The sequence below is a fragment of the Podarcis filfolensis genome, assembly GCF_964270895.1.
Source record: "Podarcis filfolensis genome assembly, chromosome: 12".
Taxonomy (NCBI): Eukaryota; Metazoa; Chordata; class Lepidosauria; order Squamata; family Lacertidae; genus Podarcis; species Podarcis filfolensis.
Window position 1 is genome coordinate 17047652 of NC_139614.1, and position 22150 is coordinate 17069801.

At 43.3% G+C, this 22150-nt stretch overlaps 1 protein-coding gene across 5 annotated transcripts in view; it reads left to right on the plus strand.

Annotated features, from left to right (window-relative positions):
• The window catches only part of NEK10 (NIMA related kinase 10), a 115773-nt gene that overhangs the window by 87079 nt on the left and 6544 nt on the right, over nt 1–22150 (plus strand). For all 5 annotated transcript variants that reach the window (XM_083577660.1, XM_083577662.1, XM_083577659.1 and 2 more), the window contains 3 exons: nt 9727–9827; nt 17520–17630; nt 21710–21818. In XM_083577660.1, the coding sequence (XP_083433786.1) occupies nt 9727–9827; nt 17520–17630; nt 21710–21818 (321 nt within the window). The remainder of the gene's footprint in view (nt 1–9726; nt 9828–17519; nt 17631–21709; nt 21819–22150) is intronic.

Below are 22150 nucleotides of genomic sequence, written 5' to 3' on the forward strand. Positions count from 1 at the left end.
AGGGCGCAGTCTTTTTGTTCTGGTACAGAGACTTGAGTCGAGTCCCTTCCAATTTCCACAGGTTTGTTTGCTTTTTCATTCAATATTATGACATTTTTAGCCAAAACAATGCTTTGTTCATGAAGTTTTCCCAGGCTTCGAAATATCTTCTCGAGTGCCGTCTGTATTTTTCCACTTACAGCCATTCTGTAATGTCCCAGAGCCCCCTCTAGGGGAGTGCTGGTTACTTAGTATTCCTTCCAGTTGTAAATCCAAAAGTCCTTTATTTTCCTTGGTTTTCGACAATTTGTTACCTATATGTAACCAATATAACCAGCCGAGGCAATAGAAACAAAGTTCTCTCTCTTTTTTCCCTCTCAGCTTTGACAGCTAATTTGACAGCTGTCAAAGTCTTTTAAATCTCTCCAACAGGCTCCCTCGCGGATCGCTCCCAGGTCCTGGGGGAGGGGTATCAATCCACTTTCAAAATTAATTCTTATCCTTCAGCACATTCACTTATACTGCCAAAACGTGAAATTAGTTACTTTTGACTTCCCACGAAGAAAATGTTCTTTTCAACCTTAGTTATCTAGTCCTTGCTTTAAAATGTTTACAAAAGGGGGAGACGGACTTCCTCTTTACGCCTTCCCCGCTCGTGCCGAATCAAAAGGGGGTGATTTTTAATGTCCAATTTCCGTAATACTCACGGGTTGTTACTTTTAGTCCAAATTTCAAAGGAAGAAGTCAGCGCTCTCCAACCATGGCATGCGGCTTCGCTTCGCGGAGACGGGTAGACAGCTCTCAGCTCCGCGCCGCTCACCCCCGGTATGTTCCGGAGCCTTTAAAAAGGCTCCTTTGCAGCGGGGGGGGGGGGGGGACGCAAATGGAGCCCGCCGAGCCTTCAGTTCACAGGCTTCCCCGCCTGTGATTTTTTTCGGGTCCCCGCTTCGCCGTAGCGGTAGAACCCTAGCTCCACGAAGCAGATTTCCTCCGGAGATCGGAGGAAATCCGCCATTACAGTTGCTGGCGCTAACCGGAAGTTTCTTTCTTTCCTCGGTGGTTCCCCAGCTGGTTCCTCCCATGATTCCACTGCGTCCAACCAATCCATGACTCTGTAGCCCTCTATTCGAAACTCCACGACCAAGTGAGCTCCTGTTGCTGTGTCCCAGTTCCTGCCAACCTAGCAGTTTGAAAGCACGCCAGTGCAAGTAGATAAATAGGTACCACTGTGGCGGGAAGGTGAACAGTGTTTCCATGCGCTCTGGTTTCCATTATGGTGTTCCATTGTGCCAGAAGTGGTTTAGTCATGCTGGCCACAAGACCCAGAAAGCTGTCTGTGGTCAAATGCCGGCTCCCTCGGCCTGAAAGTGAGATAAGCTCCACAACCCCACAGTCACCTTTGATTGGACTTAACCGTCCAGGGGTCCTTTACCTTTACCTACCTAGTCCTCTCTTTCAACAATAAGATCTATTGTGTAGCACCAGTGCTTTTTTTCTGGGGGGGACTCAGGGGTACGCATACCCCTAAACATTTTGTGAATCTTTGTACTTTTGTCCATTTACTATATTTATTTCCCCCAATTTGAACTATAAAATAGTGATTTTCTCGAGTCAAAATGAGAGTATCCCTAAATTATTTTTTTTTTTAGAAAAAGAGCACTGTGCAGCACCTTGGCTGAAAATTACTTTTTAACAAGATCCATATTTTAAATGGAACCAGGGTTCGAAGGACCAGAAACTCTAGATCTGCAGCAAAGATTCACATACGAGACAAGATATCAGCAAAGGGCCTATTAATACTCTCCTCCTCAGTGTGAACAACAGCCAAGGCCTTATTCTGTATGCCAACTGCTAACTCCAAGACTCAGGCAAAAGTCTTTTTAACTAACTCCCTCCCAGACTTCTCTAGTAAGAACAGCAGCAGAGATGCTGTCCGGGTGAAATTACCCAACACATGAAACTGCATTGTAAAGAAAATCTGATGTCTTTCTTTCTTTCTTTCTTTCTTTCTTTCTTTCTTTCTTTCTTTCAACCATTTTGTGGGGGGTGGCATTATTTTCAGTTGAGAAGCAGCTGGGGTGGGTTTATCTTTCTCCCACTTGCTGCTTTCCCCCTACAGCAGCAGTGTCTCAACCCCCCCCCCCAAACTCCTGGCACTTCTGAAAATTGCCCCTGCGATGCTGCATTGCCACAAAGAATATTATTTTCTCGCATGCAATTAAGTGCAACATAGCTTGGGACTCTTCCAGGCCCCCCCTTTTTTGCACCTCATCTTCTAATTGCTGTTAAATAAGGGGAAGACTTACGGTCTTGCTTTTCACTCTGAAAGGGGGAAGGCTTAAAGGTCCCATTGCCTGTATCTTACTATGGGTTTCATGACAAGAAATATGATTTTGAGATATTTCAAAAAAGATGTAGCCTCTGAGAGCTGCTAGTTGCCTCCTTCTACTGTAGCCCTTAAAATAAACCTAGGTTATTGCTAGTCTAAATGATACCAGACTGTCTGACCTTTCATAGGTGCTGAAGAACATGTATTTATTTATTCAGGCTATTTGTATCCTGGGTGCATCACAATAAAATCAATAAAATGACAACATCTCAGTTCTTAAAAAAATAATAATACTGCAGAGAAAATACAATAAAACAGGATCAGCAATATCAAACACAGCACCAATGCCCAAGTTTCACCTGGCACCTGGATTTCGGTAGCATGGGTGTCAGCCACACTTGGGGAGTACTGGGGTACCATGGTGGAAAAGGCCTATCCACATGTTAACACCCAGCGTGCATGTTCCAGTGGCAGGTCCTCCCCAGAACATCTCCGCTCACAAGCAGGAATATATATATAGAGAGATGTGCTCACTCACATATAGTTCCCAAGCTCCTTACGGCTTTACATGTCATCTGTGGTACCATGAATTCAGACCAGAAATTATTTGGTAGCCAGTGAGAAACTTGAAGGACCAGCGCCACATTGTTTTCGGCGGTGACATCACTAACAGATTGAGGCAGAATCCTGACAAGACAGAAGTACAGTTTTTGGGGGTCAGGGGGCAGGCAGGTGTGGGGGACTGCTCCTGAATGGGGCAACTGTGCCCCTGAGGGAGCAGGTACGCAGCCTGGGAGTCATTTTGAACTCACAGCTGTCCATGGAGGCACAGGTCAATTCTGTGTCCAGGGCAGCTGTCTACCAGCTCCGCCTGGTACGCAGGCTGAGATCCTACCTGCCCACAGGCTGTCTCGCCAGAGTGGTGCATGCTCTGGTTATCTCCCGCTTGGACTACTGCAATGCGCTCTACGTGGGGCTACCTTTGAAGGTGACCCGGAAACTACAACTAATCCAGAATGCGGCAGCTAGACTGGTGACCGGGAGTGGCCGCCGAGACCATATAACACCGGTCCTGAGAGACCTGCATTGGCTCCCAGTACGTTTCCGAGAACAATTCAAAGTGCTGGTGCTGACTTTTAAAGCCCTAAACGGCCTTGGCCCAGAATACCTGAAGGAACGTCTCCACCCCCATCATTCAGCCCAGACACTGAAGTCCAGCTCTGAGGGCCTTCTGGTGGTTCCTTCACTGCGAGAAGTGAGGTTACAGGGAACCAGGCAGAGGGCCTTCTCAGTAGTGGCACCCACCCTATGGAATGCCCTCCCATCAGATGTCAAGGAAATAAACAGCTATCTGATTTTTAGAAGACATCTGAAGGCAGCCCTGTTTAGGGAAGTTTTTAATGACTGGTGTTTTAATGTATTTTTAATCTTTTGTTGGAAGCCGCCCAGAGTGGCTGGGGAAACCCAGCCAGATTTGTTGTTGTTGTTTAGTCGTTTAGTCGTGTCCAGCTCTTCGTGACCCCATGGACCAGAGCACACCAGGCACTTCTGTCTTCCACTGCCTCCCGCAGTTTGGTCAAACTCATGCTGGTAGCTTCGAGAACACTATCCAACCATCTCGTCCTCTGTCGTCCCCTTCTCCTTGTGCCCTCCATCTTTCCCAACATCAGGGTCTTTTCCAGGGACTCTTCTCTTCTCATGAGGTGGCCAAAGTATTGGAGCCTCAGCTTCAGGATCGGTCCTTCCAGTGAGCACTCAGGGCTGATTTCCTTCAGAATGGATAGGTTTGATCTTCTTGCAGTCCATGGGACTCTCAAGAGTCTCCTCCAGCACCATAATTCAAAAGCATCAATTCTTCGGCGATCAGCCTTCTTTATGGTCCAGATTTCACTTCCATACATCACTACTGGGAAAACCATAGCTTTTACTATACGGACCTTTGTTGGCACGGGTTTAAAGAATTAATTTTTATAAATTTTATAAATTTTTTTGCACCAGCTGCAGTTTCTAAGACATCTGCGAGAGCAGCCCTGTGTTGAATGCAGTCTAGTAAGCCAGGATGGGAGGTTATCAGAGGGTGGATCACTGTGGCCAAGTGTTGTGGTCGTATTAGAGACCACCCCCAGATTATGTACCTGAAACCCTGTCAGGAGCAAGTCATTCTCATGTTTCCAAGATCCAGACACCACCAAACTACAGCATCTCTTATCAGGATTCAGTTTCAGTTTATTTGCCCTCATCCAACCCGTTACAGCAGCCAGATCCCAGAACAAACTTAGCAAGAAAAGCAAGAATGGAGTTCTAACACAGGAACAGAAGAATGCATGAGAAATTGTACTTGTGTTTAAGCTGCTAATCTCTTCGCTTGCCAGATGGCCTGTTGGCAGATCAGGGCACCTTACTCAGGTTACAAATACCCAAATGCAGAGGACATTATTCTTTTTGCCATAATGCAAAAAACTCCTTATTAGTAACCCTGATCCTATTTCATGAAACAAGGGCTAGTAGATATATGTTGCATTTATAAGGGGTTCCCTTCTCCTGCCCCACCTAAGAAGATGGGAGACAATACCCTTTCAAAGAGTGATTCAAATGTGATGCATCCAATTAAAATTTGCAGATATTTGTGCATTGTTGATGCTCACGGGGACGCCATAAGACATAGGGAATAAATATGACCTTAATATATGCAATAATTGGAACCTTTTGGTATTTTGATTGCTAGATCCTACTTTTGTTTGTCAGCCGGTATATCATGACTGGACCTAATGGTCAGGGGTCCCTTTACCTATATTTTGCTTCATCAATGAATGCTTCATAGTTTATTATTTAACTATTTTTGATTATCAACAGGTTGAACAAGCAATATTCTTCCACTGATTCTTAGAGCTTGGATTAATATTTTCCCTTGAGTGGTGCTCAGTTATGATGACATTTTTAATATAAGTGGTCAGTGCCTATTCTGTTTATCTGTGCATTGTTAAATTCTCAATACTTCTACCGTGTGCCATTTGTATTGTGTGCTTTGCTGAATTGCTTAGCAGAAATAGTTTGCTTGCGTAAGTGAATTAATTGTTGGCCAAGCTGCATAATACCTGATGTTGATCTGAAATCGTATTGAAAGACGTTACAAAGGAGTTTCTGCTAGCAATGGCAGTACCATTTTTCAGAGATACTGAAGGGAGTGTTCATCTTTTCAAGAATAGTATTAGCAGCAGTATCTTTCTGCACAATCAGTGCCCAAAAGGGAAGGAAATATTGGGATCGGTCAAGTGTAAAGCTCTGCCAAGCCCCACAAAATGCCTCTTTTAAGCTTTGTCACATAATAATGCCATAAGTATTGTTGGTACAGTGACTGGACTTTGACAAAGGCATGATGCTTGAATTCCTTTTGATTCTTACCTTTTTTCCTTCAGAAAACCTGCAAGCCTCTTTTTATTTAGTATGACTTTTTAGTTGATAAAACAGTTCAAAACCTGCCCATTTTAATTTGGCTGGGCTGCGTCTTTCTGAGCCTTTTTCTTTATTTAATAGAATTCTGGGGATAGGTTTGAGTTTTCCCCAAGAATTTGCCAAAGCTTAGAAAAACTCATATCGTGGGACTACATCATCACCTCAGTTTCTCCTCTCTCTCTCTCTCTCTCTCTCTCTCTGTGTGTGTGTGTGTGTCCCCCCTTTGCCAGCACACCAGGAAGAAGAGTCAAGACAACCAAATGTGGATAAATAGGTTATATTTATTAAATAAATAAATGCCGAATAAAAAAGAGGGACGTGTGTGGGGTGTGGCGGCGGAGCAAGCTTAAATAGCTTGTCACCACCTCTTCCCATTGGGCAAAATCACCCATCAGGCCATAACATTCTCCCCTGGGGAGATACCACCTTTCCTCTTCCAGAGGAGGAGGGGTGTGGCAAATTCGTCCCCTCCAGAAATGGTGGGAACGGCACTCTCATTCTTATAAGCTGCTGGGTGCGAGGAGAGGTGAGACAGTATCAAGGAGTCGTGCAAAAAACAACTGTTCTCCCTAGGTTTCCAGCAGTGAGGGTTTCTTTTTATTATTATTATTTTATTTATTATTATAATTTTTTATTAAGTTTTCAACAAAAATAACAAAAAACAAACGAACGAACAATTACAACAACAACAACAAGCTAAGAAAAATATACCCAAAAACAATATCAAATCCATAAAATGGTATTCTCCAAATCCCGTGACTCCTCCCCCCACCAGTTCCTTAAATTCTTTTCAACTGCATATCATTTCTACTCCAGATTCCCCCCTCCCAAATATCCTGTACTATCTCTAAATTTCTTGTCATGTTGATTTCTGAGTTTTCCAGTTAGTTTTGCCATTTCAGCATAGTCCATTAAATTGGTTTGCCAATCTTTTTTGGTCAGGACTGCTTCCTCTTTCCATCTTTGGAAATAGCATACATAAACAATTCTTTCTGGTCTTTTGGGATCTCTGCTCCTACAATACCTAATAGAAAGGCTTCTGGTTTTTTAACAAAGGTTATTCTGAACATATTTTTCATTTCATTATAGATCATTTCCCAATTTTTTTTAAGCATCTTGCATTCCCACCACATATGATAAAACGTAGCCTCTGTTTCTTTACATTTCCAACACTTATTAGCAGTGAAGGTTTCCGAGTATGTTAAAACTCTCAATTGCTGGAAACACTGTACTTGGTGGTTGTTAGTTTAACTCCTTCTGGGAAATGAGTTAGGAGGGGGGGAAATGATATATTTCCCAGAATCAACAGTGCAGACTGCAAGTGTGCTCAGATGTCTTTATGCCAGGCTTTTTTTTTTTGAGGCCTTGGCTTAACTTTGGGAACTTTGAGGTTTTCTCCGCTCTCACATTAGGTTGCTGGATTGGGGCTCAAGCGATAGTTTCAGTGACTCTTTTACGGTTTTCATTTTCATCTACATTCCCTGTCTTACTTAACATCATCAGTGACAACTTATTTGATACATTATGCATGGAAAATAAGTGAAGGATCCTAAGTTTTTCAAAGGAATATTCTTAGCCTCACTTCAAAGAAGCATCATCTTCATAAAGACCTTATTGTGCCATCGCTTTTGACCCAGTTGCTATCATTATCATGCTGGCTTCAGTTCTGACTTGTAGGCAGAAGGGCACATGCTTTCCCCACTCAGTATTTAAGTTGCCTTATACTGCCCTCTTGGCAATAATGCTCTGATTCCACGCCAAGAAGAAGAAGAGTTTGGACTCGATATCCTGCCTTTCACTCCCCTTAAGGAGTATCAAAGCAGCTGACAATCTCCTTTCCCTTCCTCCCCCACAACAAACACTCTGTGAGGTGAGTGAGGCTGAGAGACTTCAGAGAAGTGTGACTAGCCCAAGGTCTCCCAGCAGCTTCATGTGGAGGAGCGGGGAAGCGAACCCGGTTCACCAGATTACGAGTCCAACGCTCTTAACCACTACACCATGCTGGCTCCATGCTGCCAAGAGACAGAGATTCCCAGAATTCTTAGATGATGATAATGATGATGATTAGACCATGATCAATTCAAAGGTGCTCTCTCAATCACAGGGTCAGCCTGCCCATGAGACAGGGTGAGGCAGTGTCAGGCTTTAGGGAATCGGCTCCCCCCCCCCAATGGCAGTGGATGAGCAGAACAAAGGAAAATGAGTCTTCTTACCAGTTAGAAACTTTAATAATCATAGCTAGAGAACAAAGAACCCATCTCCTAGGAATGACGGTGCTCCCAGTTAAGGATCACCCCTTCTTCCATCCCTATTAATCTACGCCACTCCTTCATTTTGTAATCTGAGCTTGTATCCTCTGTTCTTTCTGTTGTGACACTTTCTGTGCTCTCCCTGACTTTGGAGAAGGGGGAGGGGTGTTGAATGCTGTCCAGAGACTGTGAATCTGTTAACCCTCTCTCTCCCAGTGTTTCTTCTTCTTCTTCTAGCTGCTCCCCATCCAGTATTTCCCAGCTTCTGCCTTCTGAACTGTGTCCCTCTGCAAACCACTGTTCCAAATCTACACTTCTCTTTCTGCTCCTGGGAAGATATCAGGAGCAGGGGGAGGGGGAGGCTCCCACCATTGCTCCTCAGTGCAGCCCTCCTCAGCACGGTCCCTGACAGGCAGCTGTTTCAAGTGGAAGATGTCCAAAAGGTGGCACCCCTCCACTACCTAAATCTCATGACTTCTCACGGAGCGAACAAGATCTCACAAAATCTCACTGGAAGCTGCCACCGCTGCTCAGTACAGTTAAGGAAGGCTTGTGGGGCAGCGTGGCACCAGCAGGGTAGGTTGCACATTTCGGCTTTGCCTCAAGCAAAGAAACAGGACGCGCAGTCCCTGCCAGTCACAAACACCATTGTTTGGGCTTGTCAGCTTCTCAACAACACATTTCCACCAGCAGTTCTTAAATGCAAAAGTACATTCCAGCTTATCTAAAATTCTGATATTGCAGAGGGTTGAACTAGATGATGCTTGTGGTCCCTTCCAGCTCTGCTAATCTATGATTCTAGAATTCAGCATGATGGTTTAGCGATAATATTTTTCTACCCTTCTTTAAATGTGTGAATTAATGTTTCGCTGCTAGCAGATTTACATTCTGTCATGTGGAGGTGGTATCGCATCTAAACATGCAAAAAAGATGAGAGAAAACCATGTCGTAGTAATGTAACTGTGTCACGAAAGTAAGAATTAGGGACCTTGTCTCCTGACAGGTTCTAATTTTAAATATCAGTGTGTGTGCAGGGGGGAAAGGGACTGGTGCTAACTTGATATATGTGCACCTACACAGTAGACACCATACCTTTTTAAGGAAGTTGTATTTTAAATCCTGTGCAGGAATTGTTATTCGTGTAGACTAGTACACTAACTGTCCTCAAACAAAAAGCTATTTGTAAGTTTTGCAGCATATATTCCATGGTACTGAGCCAGAAAACAAAAATGGGAAGATTAAAATGTACTCTTTTTATGCAACACTGTGAATAAAGTTGAATTGCTTCCATGGATTTTTCATCTACTTGCAAAGCACACATAAAACGATATTGCCATACAGATTTCAAAGATTGAAAATGGCTTTTGTCGTCCCCCTTGCATGCTGAAAATCTGTGCAAAAATGGTGATTTGACAAACTTTATGGAACCGGCGTCAATTTTTAGTGCATTTTTTTTGCCCTGTTTATGGTGATTACTTGTTCCTCTTTCCTATTGGGAAAACGTCAGAAATGCTTTGTTTTTCGAATTCCTGATATAAAGTTAAATTTCTGTATCGTAAGATGGGGAGGAAGCATTTGATTCACTGGCCAACTGCAAAATCCAAATGCTTTACTCCCTTTCTTTCCTCCCTCCCCGGCTTCCACTTCTGCATATGAGAGAGACACTGAGGCCAGCAAATGGGTTCTCACTGCTGATTGTAGCATTATCATCTGCAGCATCTGCAGGCATTGCTGTGTCACAACGGAAGGTGCGTCAGATCAGCGATCCTATTCAACAGATTCTAATTCAGCTGCATAAGATTATCTACATCACTCAGGTACGTTTTGATTATGTTGTTCTAGTGCAAGCCATCGTCCCTGTTTTTATTGCTCTGTCTGCGCAGCACAGTCGTTTTCTTGCTCCTAAGCAGCGCTTGAGATGTGTGAGAGGAAGGTAGGAATGGAATCTAACTCCATTCTTTGATTTTCCATAATTGCATCCAAATCTTGCATTCTCACCCCCAAAATAGAATCCAAAGAACACTGGCAGAGGGGGAGGCTATCACTGAAAGGAGTTTGGGGAGGGGGGGGAGGGAAATCCCTGTATAAAAAGGAGCAAAGTCTCCTCTAATGCTTCTGTAATTTGATCTCTGTTCCTGAGAACAATTCCCCATCCAGGTCTGGTATTCCTTCAGCAGATCATTCTGTACTTAAGCTTCTTATATACAGTCGTACCTTGGTTGTCGAACACCCTAGAACTCGTACGTTTTGGCTCCCAAACCCAGAAGTGATTGTTCCGGTTTGCGAACGTTCTTTTGGAACCCGAACGTCCGACGGGGCTTCTGCAGCTTCTGATTGGCTGCACAAGCTTCCTGCAGCCAATCAGAAGCCGCAATTTGGTTTTCGAACGTTTTGGAAGTCGAACAGATTTCCGGAACGGATTCAGTTTGACTTCCAAGGTACGACTGCACATGCTTTGGTTCAGTGATGTTTAGAGCTGCTCTACAGCTTTTCTCCAGTAGCTGCAAGCACGCAACCTCTTTCTTACATCCAGCCAAGCAAGCAAGAGTCCCTGGATATTTAGTTCGTTTATTTAAAATATTTTTAGTGCAGAAGTCCTCTTGCGGCAGCTTATAGAACAAAACCCACTGCAGTCACAAACCTCAACATAGTTAATAAAAGCCAGCAGTAGTACAGTAGTATAAACACCAACCAGGCCCCAAATTACAAAAAGATAGTGCAGAACAACATCCAGAAACCACAAGCAATTCCATAAAGAAGTTAACTGCCACAAGTACTGGCGTGTGTTTCCAACATACACACAAAGCTGTCTTATACTCAGACAGGCTATCTAGCCCTGTATTGTCTGCACTGACTGACAGCAGCTCTCCAGGATTTCAGACAAGGGTCTCACTTAGACCTCCCTGAAGCTGGTGGGGATCAAACCTGGGACCTTTTGCATGGAAAGAAAAGACATCTGAAAACAGCCCTATTTAGGGAAGTTTTAATGTTTGATGTTTTATTGCGTTTTTAATGTTCTGTTGGGAACCACCCAGAATGGCTGGGGCAACTCACTCATATGGGCGACAAACAAATAATAAATAAAATTATTATCATTATCATCATCATCATGCATAGCATGTGCTCTACCACTGAGCTGCAGCGCTTTCCTTCGCAGGTGGCATTCCAAGCTACTATAGTTTTCTTCCTTGTAACGCAATCTCAGTGTTTAAACAAGACTTTATGGGTAGCCTTGGGCTGTACAGGAGCCATACAAGAACGGTTAGCTATGCCACTTTGAGTTGGCAAATCAGTTTCATTTCAGCCATGTCAAAAGAAACATAAAACAGCGCTTAAATTAACTGTCGTAATTCCCTCTAGATAGTAAACAGGACTCAAGTGGTCCTGGCTGAAAAGGTTTTGGAATCATAATCCATACCTGGGAACACATTCTAGCCCTGCTGATGTCAAAAGCACTAGTTTGAGGTGGTCCCACTCCCCCAAGTTGTGTATGCATAAGCCTAAATTGATGGATTAGTTGAAGAGAAGATGGCATGAGGATAGCCTTTCAGCTGTGCTCCAGTCACAGTGGAGGCTGGTCCATTGGGATGGGTGGGCCACCCAACTGTGGAAATGTTCACGGTGGCAGGAGAGTATAGTTTATTAATATCCTTCCTAACTTGTACTAGCAAGTTCCTTTATGTAGCAGAGTTACATTCCCCTTTTTACATGCAGAGCAGATAGCTGGTTGCAGGCCCGTGTGAGCCTCTCACATTGTACCAGGAACATAAAATTCAATCTGAGACAGATTGAATTATATAATTCAGTCTGTCTCAGATTGAATTGTACGTTCCTGGTAAATTCCTTTGAATCCCTCTTAAAGTAATAAACATGCCACAATCTTATTCAAAGATAATAAAAGAAGTTTACTCACATCAGTTCATAGTTGGATCCCTGAAGGCAGATTACAAACATGCTACAAATATGTACATGTGGATCTATCCCATATGGGAGAGTAATCCCAGTGCTTCTGCTAGCTGAGAGCTAGCAGAACAGTCCTAGCTAAAAGCTGGTCAAACGAAGAAGGAAGTCAAAAAGAAGGGGAGTGCTGTGTGACTCGTTCTTTTGTTACCTGGACAGGTAAGGTCATGCCCATCTTTTGTCACATGCAAAGGAAGGATGCTCCAGCCAGGAGGAACAGGAAGTTTCGACTGGCTGGACCAAACATTCCCTCGCATGTCTTCTCTAGCATTACAAGGAATGTTGTATTTGACTGCTTCTCATGAATCACATCCCACACCAACTTCAGTCTGCTCTCAGCCAGCCCCCACCTGCCTGCCTTCTCACAACCAGGTAGTGGTGGTGGGGGGGAGAGAGACTGCCTGTCATTGGCCCTGGCTTCACTTACTCTTGGTTTCCTCAAGTTGCTGAAAGCCTCTTTTCTCAAGCTTCCTCTTCAATCTAGTATGTTGTCCTCACTGACGCTGCTCATTTGCTAGGGAGCAAGGCTCATTTGACACAGCAGCTCTTCTACGTAAATAGATGTTGGATTGTGCTGTAAACGTTCTGTAAAGGTAAAGGGACCCCTGCATGTTAGGTCCAGTCGCGGACAACTCTGAGGTTGCGGTGCTCATCTTGCTTTATTGGGCATGGGAGCCAGCGTACAGCTTCCGGGTCATGTGGCCAGCATGACTAAGCCGCTTCTGGCGAACCAGAGCAGCGCACGGAAACGCTGTTTACCTTCCCGCCGGAGTGGTACCTATTTATCTACTTGCACTTTGATGTGCTTTCGAACTGCTAGGTTGGCAGGAGCAGGGACCGAGCAACGGGAGCTCACCCTGTTGCGGGGATTTGAACTGCTGACCTTATGATCAGCAAGCGCTAGGCTCTGTGGTTTAGAACACAGCACCACCCACGTCCCTAAACGTTCTGTATGCATGGTCAATTGTGTATTTAGATCATCCGTCTGAATTTACCAGCGCCCTAGTGCAGCTCCTAATCACGCCTCCAGCTCCTTTCTCCTCATTCATTATCTTGGGCCTCTCACTCAACCACCTTTCCTTTATGCCTTTGTGGCCATCCGGTTATTCACCCTTCTTGATGTTTCTTTTGTTTGTGACCTCTCAGTTGCTAGGTCAGTCTTATCACACGTTGTAAGATTTCTTACTTCCCCTGTTTGAATCTTAGACCTATCGCTTTATCAAGTTTTACCAACTTCCCTCTTTTGAATGGATGAATTTCCCCCCCTCCAGAGCAGAAGTCATGCTGCAAAGCTGAGTTAATACAGCCAGAGCTTTCCTGGAAAGCTATTCCTTAGCTACGCCATTAATATTCCTTCTTACTAATCATCTCCTAATTGAAATAGAACCAAACCCTATTATGGGTGCAATGATATTGCACCTGGACTGCAACATAGTGTGTGAAGCAAATCTCTTAGTTTAACAACGTGGTCAGTGCAAGGGGGTATTTGCCATTCTTAAGTTACCTGCTTGCAAGGTTGCAGATTTGTACCACCCAAAAGGAGTGGCTCCACTTTAAGGCTAAAGGATAGAAGGTTTTGGAATTTATCCAAAGACTTGGGGGGGGAACCCCTTAATATTATATATAGAAAAGGTGAGATTCCTTACTGAGGTTAATTTTCTACTACAAGGAAAATAAATCTACTTTCATCCAGAGTCTGAACCATAAAGTCAAATGTGATTTATTTTTTTACAAAAATTACCACCCTAGATTAGACTCTAGATTTGATAGAATAGCACAGGGTACTGCTTTTCAGCAATGTGGTTATTGCTTTGTGATTAAGTTGGAATCTACTGTTGGTCAATGTGTTTCTAAGAGGTTAGCATCCACTTAGGAAGAGGAGGATTAGGAAGAGAAGTTTATATAAAAATCTGTACATTTTCACAATTTCTGCTTGTAATGCTAAGCTGCAAATTTGCCCAGTGGACTCTTTAAGATTGGAAAAACAAACCCATCATTGTGATTCTGCCCCATTCCGCCATACCATCAAGCTCCTTCCTTCCTGCATGTTTCCTCATTTTTCCTAGCTTTTTGAAGTACCCCTCCCCGTTTTATGTAGGTTCAGAACAACAGGCAGGGACACTATTTAATTTGATGAAAATACTTAAAAAAAACACAAAACCACTTTTTCTGGTTGTGTTGCATGAGAAAATAATTTGATTTCTGCAGCTGTATGTGAACAAATTGGAAGTGTGTGGAATACACACACACACACACACACCCTTACATTAACACTAAAGTAAGAAACTAATTATTTTCACTTGCTTTCCAGAGCTCTGCTGGTCTGCTGCATTAAAAGATGATGATGATGATGATAATCTGTGTATTTATTGTAGGGTGTCCTCAGTGGGGGGACACCCTCCTTGCTTGGGGGCCTGCATAGAATTTATTAGAATTAGAATTCTGAGGTAGACATGGTGCAAATTGACACAGAGCAGTCTTGATTCCAGATTAGTTAATCCATAACTCTTTTATCTCTGGCTCTGCCCATCATCGACTTGCCACCAGCTTGCGGCTCCCAACACATTACCTCAAAGGGTAAACTGTGGCCCTCAACAGACAAAAGGTTGATTAACTCTACTATAAAGGACTCATTAGAGGTCCCAGAGTTGTTCTATCATTCTGACCTTATTATGTGATGTTTACATGACAGCAATACTTGGGCATTTCCCTCAAGCACACTTTTTTTTCTAATACGCTATCAAGCCTTGAGTGGACTTGCCTACTCCTTCTGACTAAAGGAACTAATTTACCTAAGCATTCCACTGGATGTTCATTAATTCTTGGCTGTCTTTAAAATAGGAGCGCAAAAACACAGCTCACTGACCAGTCCCTGGAGCCTTCAAATGCCCCCTCTCCTCCTTTTCTATATAGCCCTTTAAAACACGTAGGATGTTTATTTAAAGCTATCAACTGCAGATCTCCTTTAACGAGCAGAAGCTGAAGTTCATAAGGGGAGAGCTCTCATTGTTAGTTCTGGGCTTCCAGCAGCCGTTCCCATCCCGTTTCCATGGCAACAGGTTTCATTCCGATCCGAGAGGAAAAAACCCCATGTAAGCTTTTTAAAAAAATGATTATGTAAACCTCTTACCTTATTTCCACTCATCTGACATCTGAGTCCCTGAAAACAGATTTAGGAATGAAAACCATAAAGCCAACTTTGCTCCATTTCCTTAGCAGGGAGCAACCAGCCTCTCGGCCCTTGGTTTGCTGCCACGGACATGTGCAGGAAATGTCTTTCCCCACAGTTTGGTTTCTGGCTGGCAAATAATCCTTAAGTGACAGACAAATCTAGGCAGCCTCTAGTCCAAGCCAAAACGTAGCAATATGTGTTTTGTTCTATCAACTGTGTGCAGCGACTTCAGCTGTTGTCAGTGTTTACTTTCCAGCAGCAGAGATTCTGGAACCCAAGTCTGTCTGGAAGCCGCTGCCCCCTCCCAAAAAATCCATGTTTGTGTGTGGGTCTAAGTTAACTCAGTTGCAAAATATAGACTTTCTCAGAACCGCTCCTATCCTTTCCTGTTTTAGATTTTGGAGGGTTAAGCGCTGGCACTGAAATTGAACGAACAATTGGCACCAAGGGCAGTTGAAGCCTGCCCTGTCCTATGAACCTTAGTATGAGGGCCTGACCTCGATTTTTTAAATGGAGATTAAAGACAGCTTCATGACTTGAAGCATTATACATCTGTAATGGTATACTGTAGAGCAAGTGGGTGGTGGCAGCAGGGAGAAATTGGATGGGACACCCTTAGCTACGGGGTTCCTGGTAGAGCAGGGGGTGCCCTTCTGTTACGGCAATTACTTGTCAACACTGAGCAGCAGAACTGCTCAGAAGAAGAGAGGGCCATTTTCCATCTTCCATCATTAGGAAAAGTGCATATATATGAAAGAGGAGGCCTTTTCTCGTGGCACCTGCCTGTGGAATGTCCTCCTGAAGGTGGTGTACTGGGCATCAAGGGATACGGGTGGCGCTGTGGTCTAAACCACTGAGCCTCTTGGGCTTGCCAGTCGGAAGGTTGGCGGTTCGAATCCCCGCGACAGAGTGAGCTCCCGTTGCTCTGTCCCAGCTCCTGCCAACCTAGCAGTTTGAAAGCATGCCAGTGCGAGTAGATAAATAGGTACCACTGCGGTGGGAAGGTAAACGGCGTTTCCGTGCGCTCTGGTTTCCGTCACGGTGCCCCGTTGCTCCAGAAGTGGTTTAGTCATGCTGGCCACGTGACCCGGAAAGCTGTCTGTGGACAAACGCTGGCTCCCTCGGCCTGAAAGCAAGATGAGTGCCACAACCCCATAGTCGCCTTTGACTGGACTTCACCATCCAGGGGTCCTTTACCATTTTCACCTTTACTGGGCATCAGTACTACCAGTACAAGTACAATACCACCAGTGCAAGGTTGAAACCTTATTTTCCAAGGCTTTTTAGAAGTTGTTATTTTTAACTAGTTCAATGGTTTTATTCCCCATAATATTATTTCATTGTTGATTATGTTTTGTATTGTATATGTAGATTTTGAATTCCAATGTTTGTCACCCTGAAATTCAAAACTGGGTGAAAATGTAGTTCATACATGTTTAAATTTTTTATAAGTCCATACATTTACCGTGATGCGAAACGGTATTTGAAGTGCCGTATTTTTCGCTCTATAAGACGCACCAGACCATAAGACTCACCTAGTTTTTGGAGGAGGAAAACAAGAAAAAATATATTCTGACTCTCAGAAGCCAGAACAGCAAGAGGGATTGCTGCGCCGTGAAAGCAGCGATCCCTCTTGCTGTTCTGGCTTCTGGGATAGCTGCACAGCCTGCATTCGCTCCATAAGACGCACACACATTTCCCCTTACTTTTTAGGAGGGAAAAAGTGAGTCTTATAGAGCAAAAAATACGGTATATCCTGCCATTGGGCAGTTCACATTTTGCTCTGCCATGAACTTACTGGCAAGCCTCTCCTTTTCATCCTTGCAATATGGGTACAATAATACTAAGTTACCTTACAAGTTTATTCAGTTACAGATAGGTAGCCGTGTTGGTCTGCCATAGTCAAAACAAAAAATTTTTTTTCCTTCCAGTAGCACCTTAAAGACCAACTAAGTTAGTTCTTGGTATGAGCTTTTCGTGTGCATTTCTTCAGGTATCTGAAGAAGTGTGCATGCACACGAAAGCTCATACCAAGAACTAACTTAGTTGGTCTTTAAGGTGCTACTGGAAGGAAAAAAATTTTTAAGTTTATTCAGGTTTACTGGGAGCATGGAATGCTTTTTACACTCTGAAGTGCTAAATAAGCGGCATTTCAGCCAGTAGGAGTGACTGGGAGATAAATGGGTGTAAATACTTTATGGGAAACTATGGAGGTGAAAGACTGAGTCATAGCTGCCTTTTCTTAAAAGTCAAATTTTATATGCTGTTTGGTCACTGCTTTGCTGGTTATCAATAGTTTATGCTTTCACGTATCTCAAACACCGCTTGCAAAAAGAGGACGACGACGAGCTAAATCTGTTTCTGCACCTTAAAACAGCTTCCACCAACTTTACACTGCAACTTGAAAAGAAGAGTCATTGAGAGATTCAAGAAATGCCTCTTCAGCCAGCAGAGCAACCCATGTAACTTGAAGTCTGAAATTAAAAAGGTGCAGTATGTTGAAGGTCACTCCCAGAGTGATTATGATTCCCTTCCCCTTATTACTTGAAATATGGACGGGATATTTTCAGGGAGCAGATGGAAGCACATTTTTACATATTCAGATGTGAAGCATTTACCTAGGCTAATGGTCATATTTTATTCACGAACAATGGAGGTCCATGCATAGCAACTCACCCAGAAGTCTTGGAGATAGATGTTTTAAAAATTACTTCACTTTAATTTGAATATATCCTTAATCTTTCATTATAGTGGGGAATTAAGAATCAGCAGTCAACAGTCTTAGGTTTTAAAACTACTACATTTGTCTAGACAAGCAGTGGTGTGTGTGTGAATTTGTGTAAATATACATACACATATACAAACCCTGGTAGCTTCTCATAGACTGAGGCATAAAGCCATTATCACTGGAGATCAGAGGACTTATATTTCCTTTCATGTTCAGAAAGTAGGGATTTCAAAACAAAACCCCAAGGGAAGCAAACCCACAAGACCGAATTGTCAGAGTAGCAACATAATGCTTCTAATCTCCCATTTACATGAAATGCTTTTTGTTGTGAATAATCAATTTAGGAGTAACAGTAAAAGCTTGCCTGTTCTGTTGATGCAAGGCTCGCCTCATCTTCACAGAACCGAATTCTGCCTTATCATACCAAGTGGAGATGATGTTGAGTAAGCCCAGATGAACGAGAAGGGATGTGAAGAGAGAGAGAAAAAGAGATGTATTCAGATGCTTGAAAGGAAGGGCTGCTTTACCCTTTAAACCTTGAGGGTTTTTTCTCAGCCTGACCAGAAAGCACTGAAGCTGTCCCAATGTGCTTTGATGCTAGATAATATTGACACAGCCCAGTAGGCCTTAACTCGGGTCATTGCTTTCCAGCTACCATATTATTTGTGAGATCGTATTTTGGATACCATCCAGCACAGAACAGTTATTTGTAGATAATGCTGAAACCACAGAAGATTCTTTTTCAAAGACTACAGTGTGTCTTAGCAGAGCAAGTCCAAAGGACATCAGCAGCACATTTGATCCTATAACATGCCAAGTATTTTTCCAGTTGTTCCCACAGAAGGTGGCAACTGCCAGTGTAATTCATGTATATTTATTTATTTTGCACCCCCTTAGGCTCAAGAAGACTAGTAACATGCAAACACCTCCACAAAATGTAATGCCTGCAATATAATATTTATTTATGCCCTGCCGCGAAAAAACTCAAGGCAAAGAAAGGCCTTGCATTGTCTTTGGCAAATGCAGCCTTATTAACAGAAATGGATGTGCCATTTCTTTATGTTGTTTTTATAATCATTATTTCTACTTCTGATAAAAGTATTTCATAGCCACAAAGGTGTTGCCAAGATCATAGAATTGTAGAGTTGGAAGGGACCCCGAGAATCGTCTAGTCCACCCCCTGCAATGCAAAAATATCAACTAAAGCATCCATGACAGATGGCCATGCAACCTCTGCTTAAAACCCTCACAAGGAAGGATAGCTATGCTGTGCTATACAAAAGTAGCTTGAGAGATCTGTTCTTGTATGTGGTTTCGTTGTTGTGTTGGGCATTACTCTGCATTCACTGGGCTTTAATTTGTTTATGTCCATGCTGGCACAGCCTGTGTCCTGTAAGTTAAGCACAGGACAAATAAAGATACACCTTTTTATTAATCTTGGTGCAAATGCTTATGAGCATATAGTGCATATACCCTTTAATAGTTTTTGCTATGCTTCGTACTGATGAATAAGTCATGCCTTATTGCAACTGAGCATTTCTGGATTGAAGCTTATCTGTTAGCTCTGAAAATAATACTGTGCATCCCCTCTTGTGTGGTGAAAAGGTTTAGTTTCCAATTTGATGAGAGAGTATTGGATTTTTTTTTTTTGTCTTTGTAATAGCTGCTTTGCTTACAAATATACAGGAAGAGCACTGTGGAAACAAATACATACCTGGCACATACTGTTTTTTTCACATGAGAGCACAGTGGCCATTTTGGATGTTGCAATGTCACCCTGAAAAAAAGCACTTTTTTGGGGCCGTGTTCTTGTGTGGTGCCCCAAAATGCATGTTTTTGGATGGTATTCCCCCCAAAAGCACATCTTTAGGTTCTGCAATCTTGCACGGTGCACGACCTTGGAAGAAAGTTTCCCAGTTTTCTTCCTTGACGTATTGGAGGTTGTGCAAATAGACATCCACACCCCAGGCAGCAGATCTACCAAGGCTGCTTCAGATTCCTAGAGTGAGTCTCTGTTCTCCACGATATTCATATCCAGCAACCTCAGGCCAAGTTGTCTCCAATGTCTTTTCCTGTCTTTTATTTCATGATTGATTTGGTTGCTACCAAATTCCAATTCATTAGCTCCCACTGATGTTATACTTTCTCGTGTAACATGTACGGTCCATCTCAGGAATCAGTATTGATAGCGCAGAAGTAATCTAGAAAGTACTGTAATTCATTTCCCCTTGAAAAGTTGGACAAAATTAGTTCTTGGCCTCGGAATAACATTTAGAGCTCAAATATTCCACCTGTTCATTTTCAATTCTGTTCCCCTTTTGTTGTACCTGTTTTTAAAATGAATGAAAATGGATCACCTGGAGAATTCCCTATGGCGGCTTAATAGAAATGAGCAGAAGTTCCGCCCCCTGCTTCAACTCCAGGGCTGGCGCCACGCCCCTCCCCGGTTGGGCACCCAATAGGGAAGCTCGGCGGGGGCATGGCTTGCTGCTCAAACGCAGCCGCGCCAGCCATCCCCACCATTGCACACACATTTACTTCGGGTCACCCACCCTCCACTCCCTTTAGATTAGCTGTTCCTGAGACTCTGCTATGGACCTCTGGTTGGTCGCCCTGTTTAACCAGGGGGCCTGGTAGGAGTTTTTTCCAAGTTCTCCTGAAGCAGGAAGAGGGGTCCATAACTAAGGACAGCGGCACTTGTTTTCCTTCTTGCATGGGTTAAATACCCACCCAGAAGTAAAGCTGAACCTAGTAGCAGCTTCTCAGTTGTGAACTTTTAATTCTGTAAACTGAAAGCGACAGAACACTGGCTTTAGCCCAAAACTGTAAATTGAAGTTGATAGTGTATAATATGAAAACCTTCTACCAATTTAAATTTGCAGAAATCTATTCACCTGGCTGAGCCAGGCAGTGCTTGGATGAGTACCTGTCACTTTGAGGATTAGAAATTTCATCCCATATTTCATCTGCTGTGACAGTTGTCGCTTCTTTTCTGAGCAACTTCCAAAGGATTGAGCACCCAGGAGGGATCAAAATGGCTGAAATCACATAAGCATCAATGGGCCCAAGCACTCTGCCGTGGTGAAAAGCAGGCCAGTGTCTACATATAGACTCTGTGGAACTTAGCATTGGGGATACTCTATACCAAATTCATCTAGTACCTTTCAAATCCCTGTTTACATTGGACTGCACAGTTTAATGCATGCCAAACAAGCATTAAATACAATATTTGGTACTTGACTCTGCAAAGAACAGGGTATGAGAGGCGGTTTTGTGCATAACAAAAATATCAAGGCAAGTTTTAAGAAAACCCAAACCTTGTTTGTTTTTCACTATGGCCTCTAATATTATTTTTAAAACATAGATATATCAAGGTTTTTCATGTTCAGTATGAAACTCTATTTGCAGGCTTCCTCAACCTTGGCCCTCCAGATGTTTTGAGACTACAATTCCCATCATCCCTGACCACTGGTCCTGCTAGCTAGGGATCTTGGGAGTTGTAGGCTAAAAATATCTGGAGGGCCGAGGTTGAGGAAGCCTGCTCTATTGAACAATTGAATATTGAACAATTCACTTCCTGTTCCTCATTCCCTATCCAGAAATTTGTTCCAATTTCCGTCCCCCCCCCTCGATTTTAATCCATCTTTTCCCTTAGAGCAGTTTCATATTTCTAAGTCTGCACACTTTCTGAATGTCCGATATGTCAAACATTTTAACTAATCTTACCGCTATTTAATTTTTTTCTTACTTCAGAAAATTACAGTTCTGTGTTCACTCCCAATTATAGCATTTATGGAGGAAAACAATAGGTGCTTTGTTTGTGTTTGGTCTTTGTGCAGCTTCTCCAAGGTTCCCCAGAGCTGATTGAGCCTAACTTTTTGACAGCAGATTGCCAGTTGTTATTGCACTCTTCAGGGGGGAGTACTTTGGTCCTCGACGACAGACCAGGTAAGTCCGGCAAAAGCCACATTGGGCAACCTTTGCCAACGGCTGTCTGCCCTGACATTGTCCAGCAAGTATGACTTCCTCCTGCTAAATTCTCATTAAGCTCCAACAAGGGTTCAGTGTGCTAAATGTGTAGGGCATATAGGATGAAAACAACCCCACAGTTGCTCCTTAAAACATTTCCATGTGGCGATTCTAACTACACAGAGTGAGAATCAATATGAGATGTAGTGGTAAGACCAGGGAGACCCAGGTTCAAATACCCCTTAGCCATGAAGCTCTTGAGAAGAGGCATTGTCTTGTGTGACATTGTGTGCACGATGCGCGATGTTGCA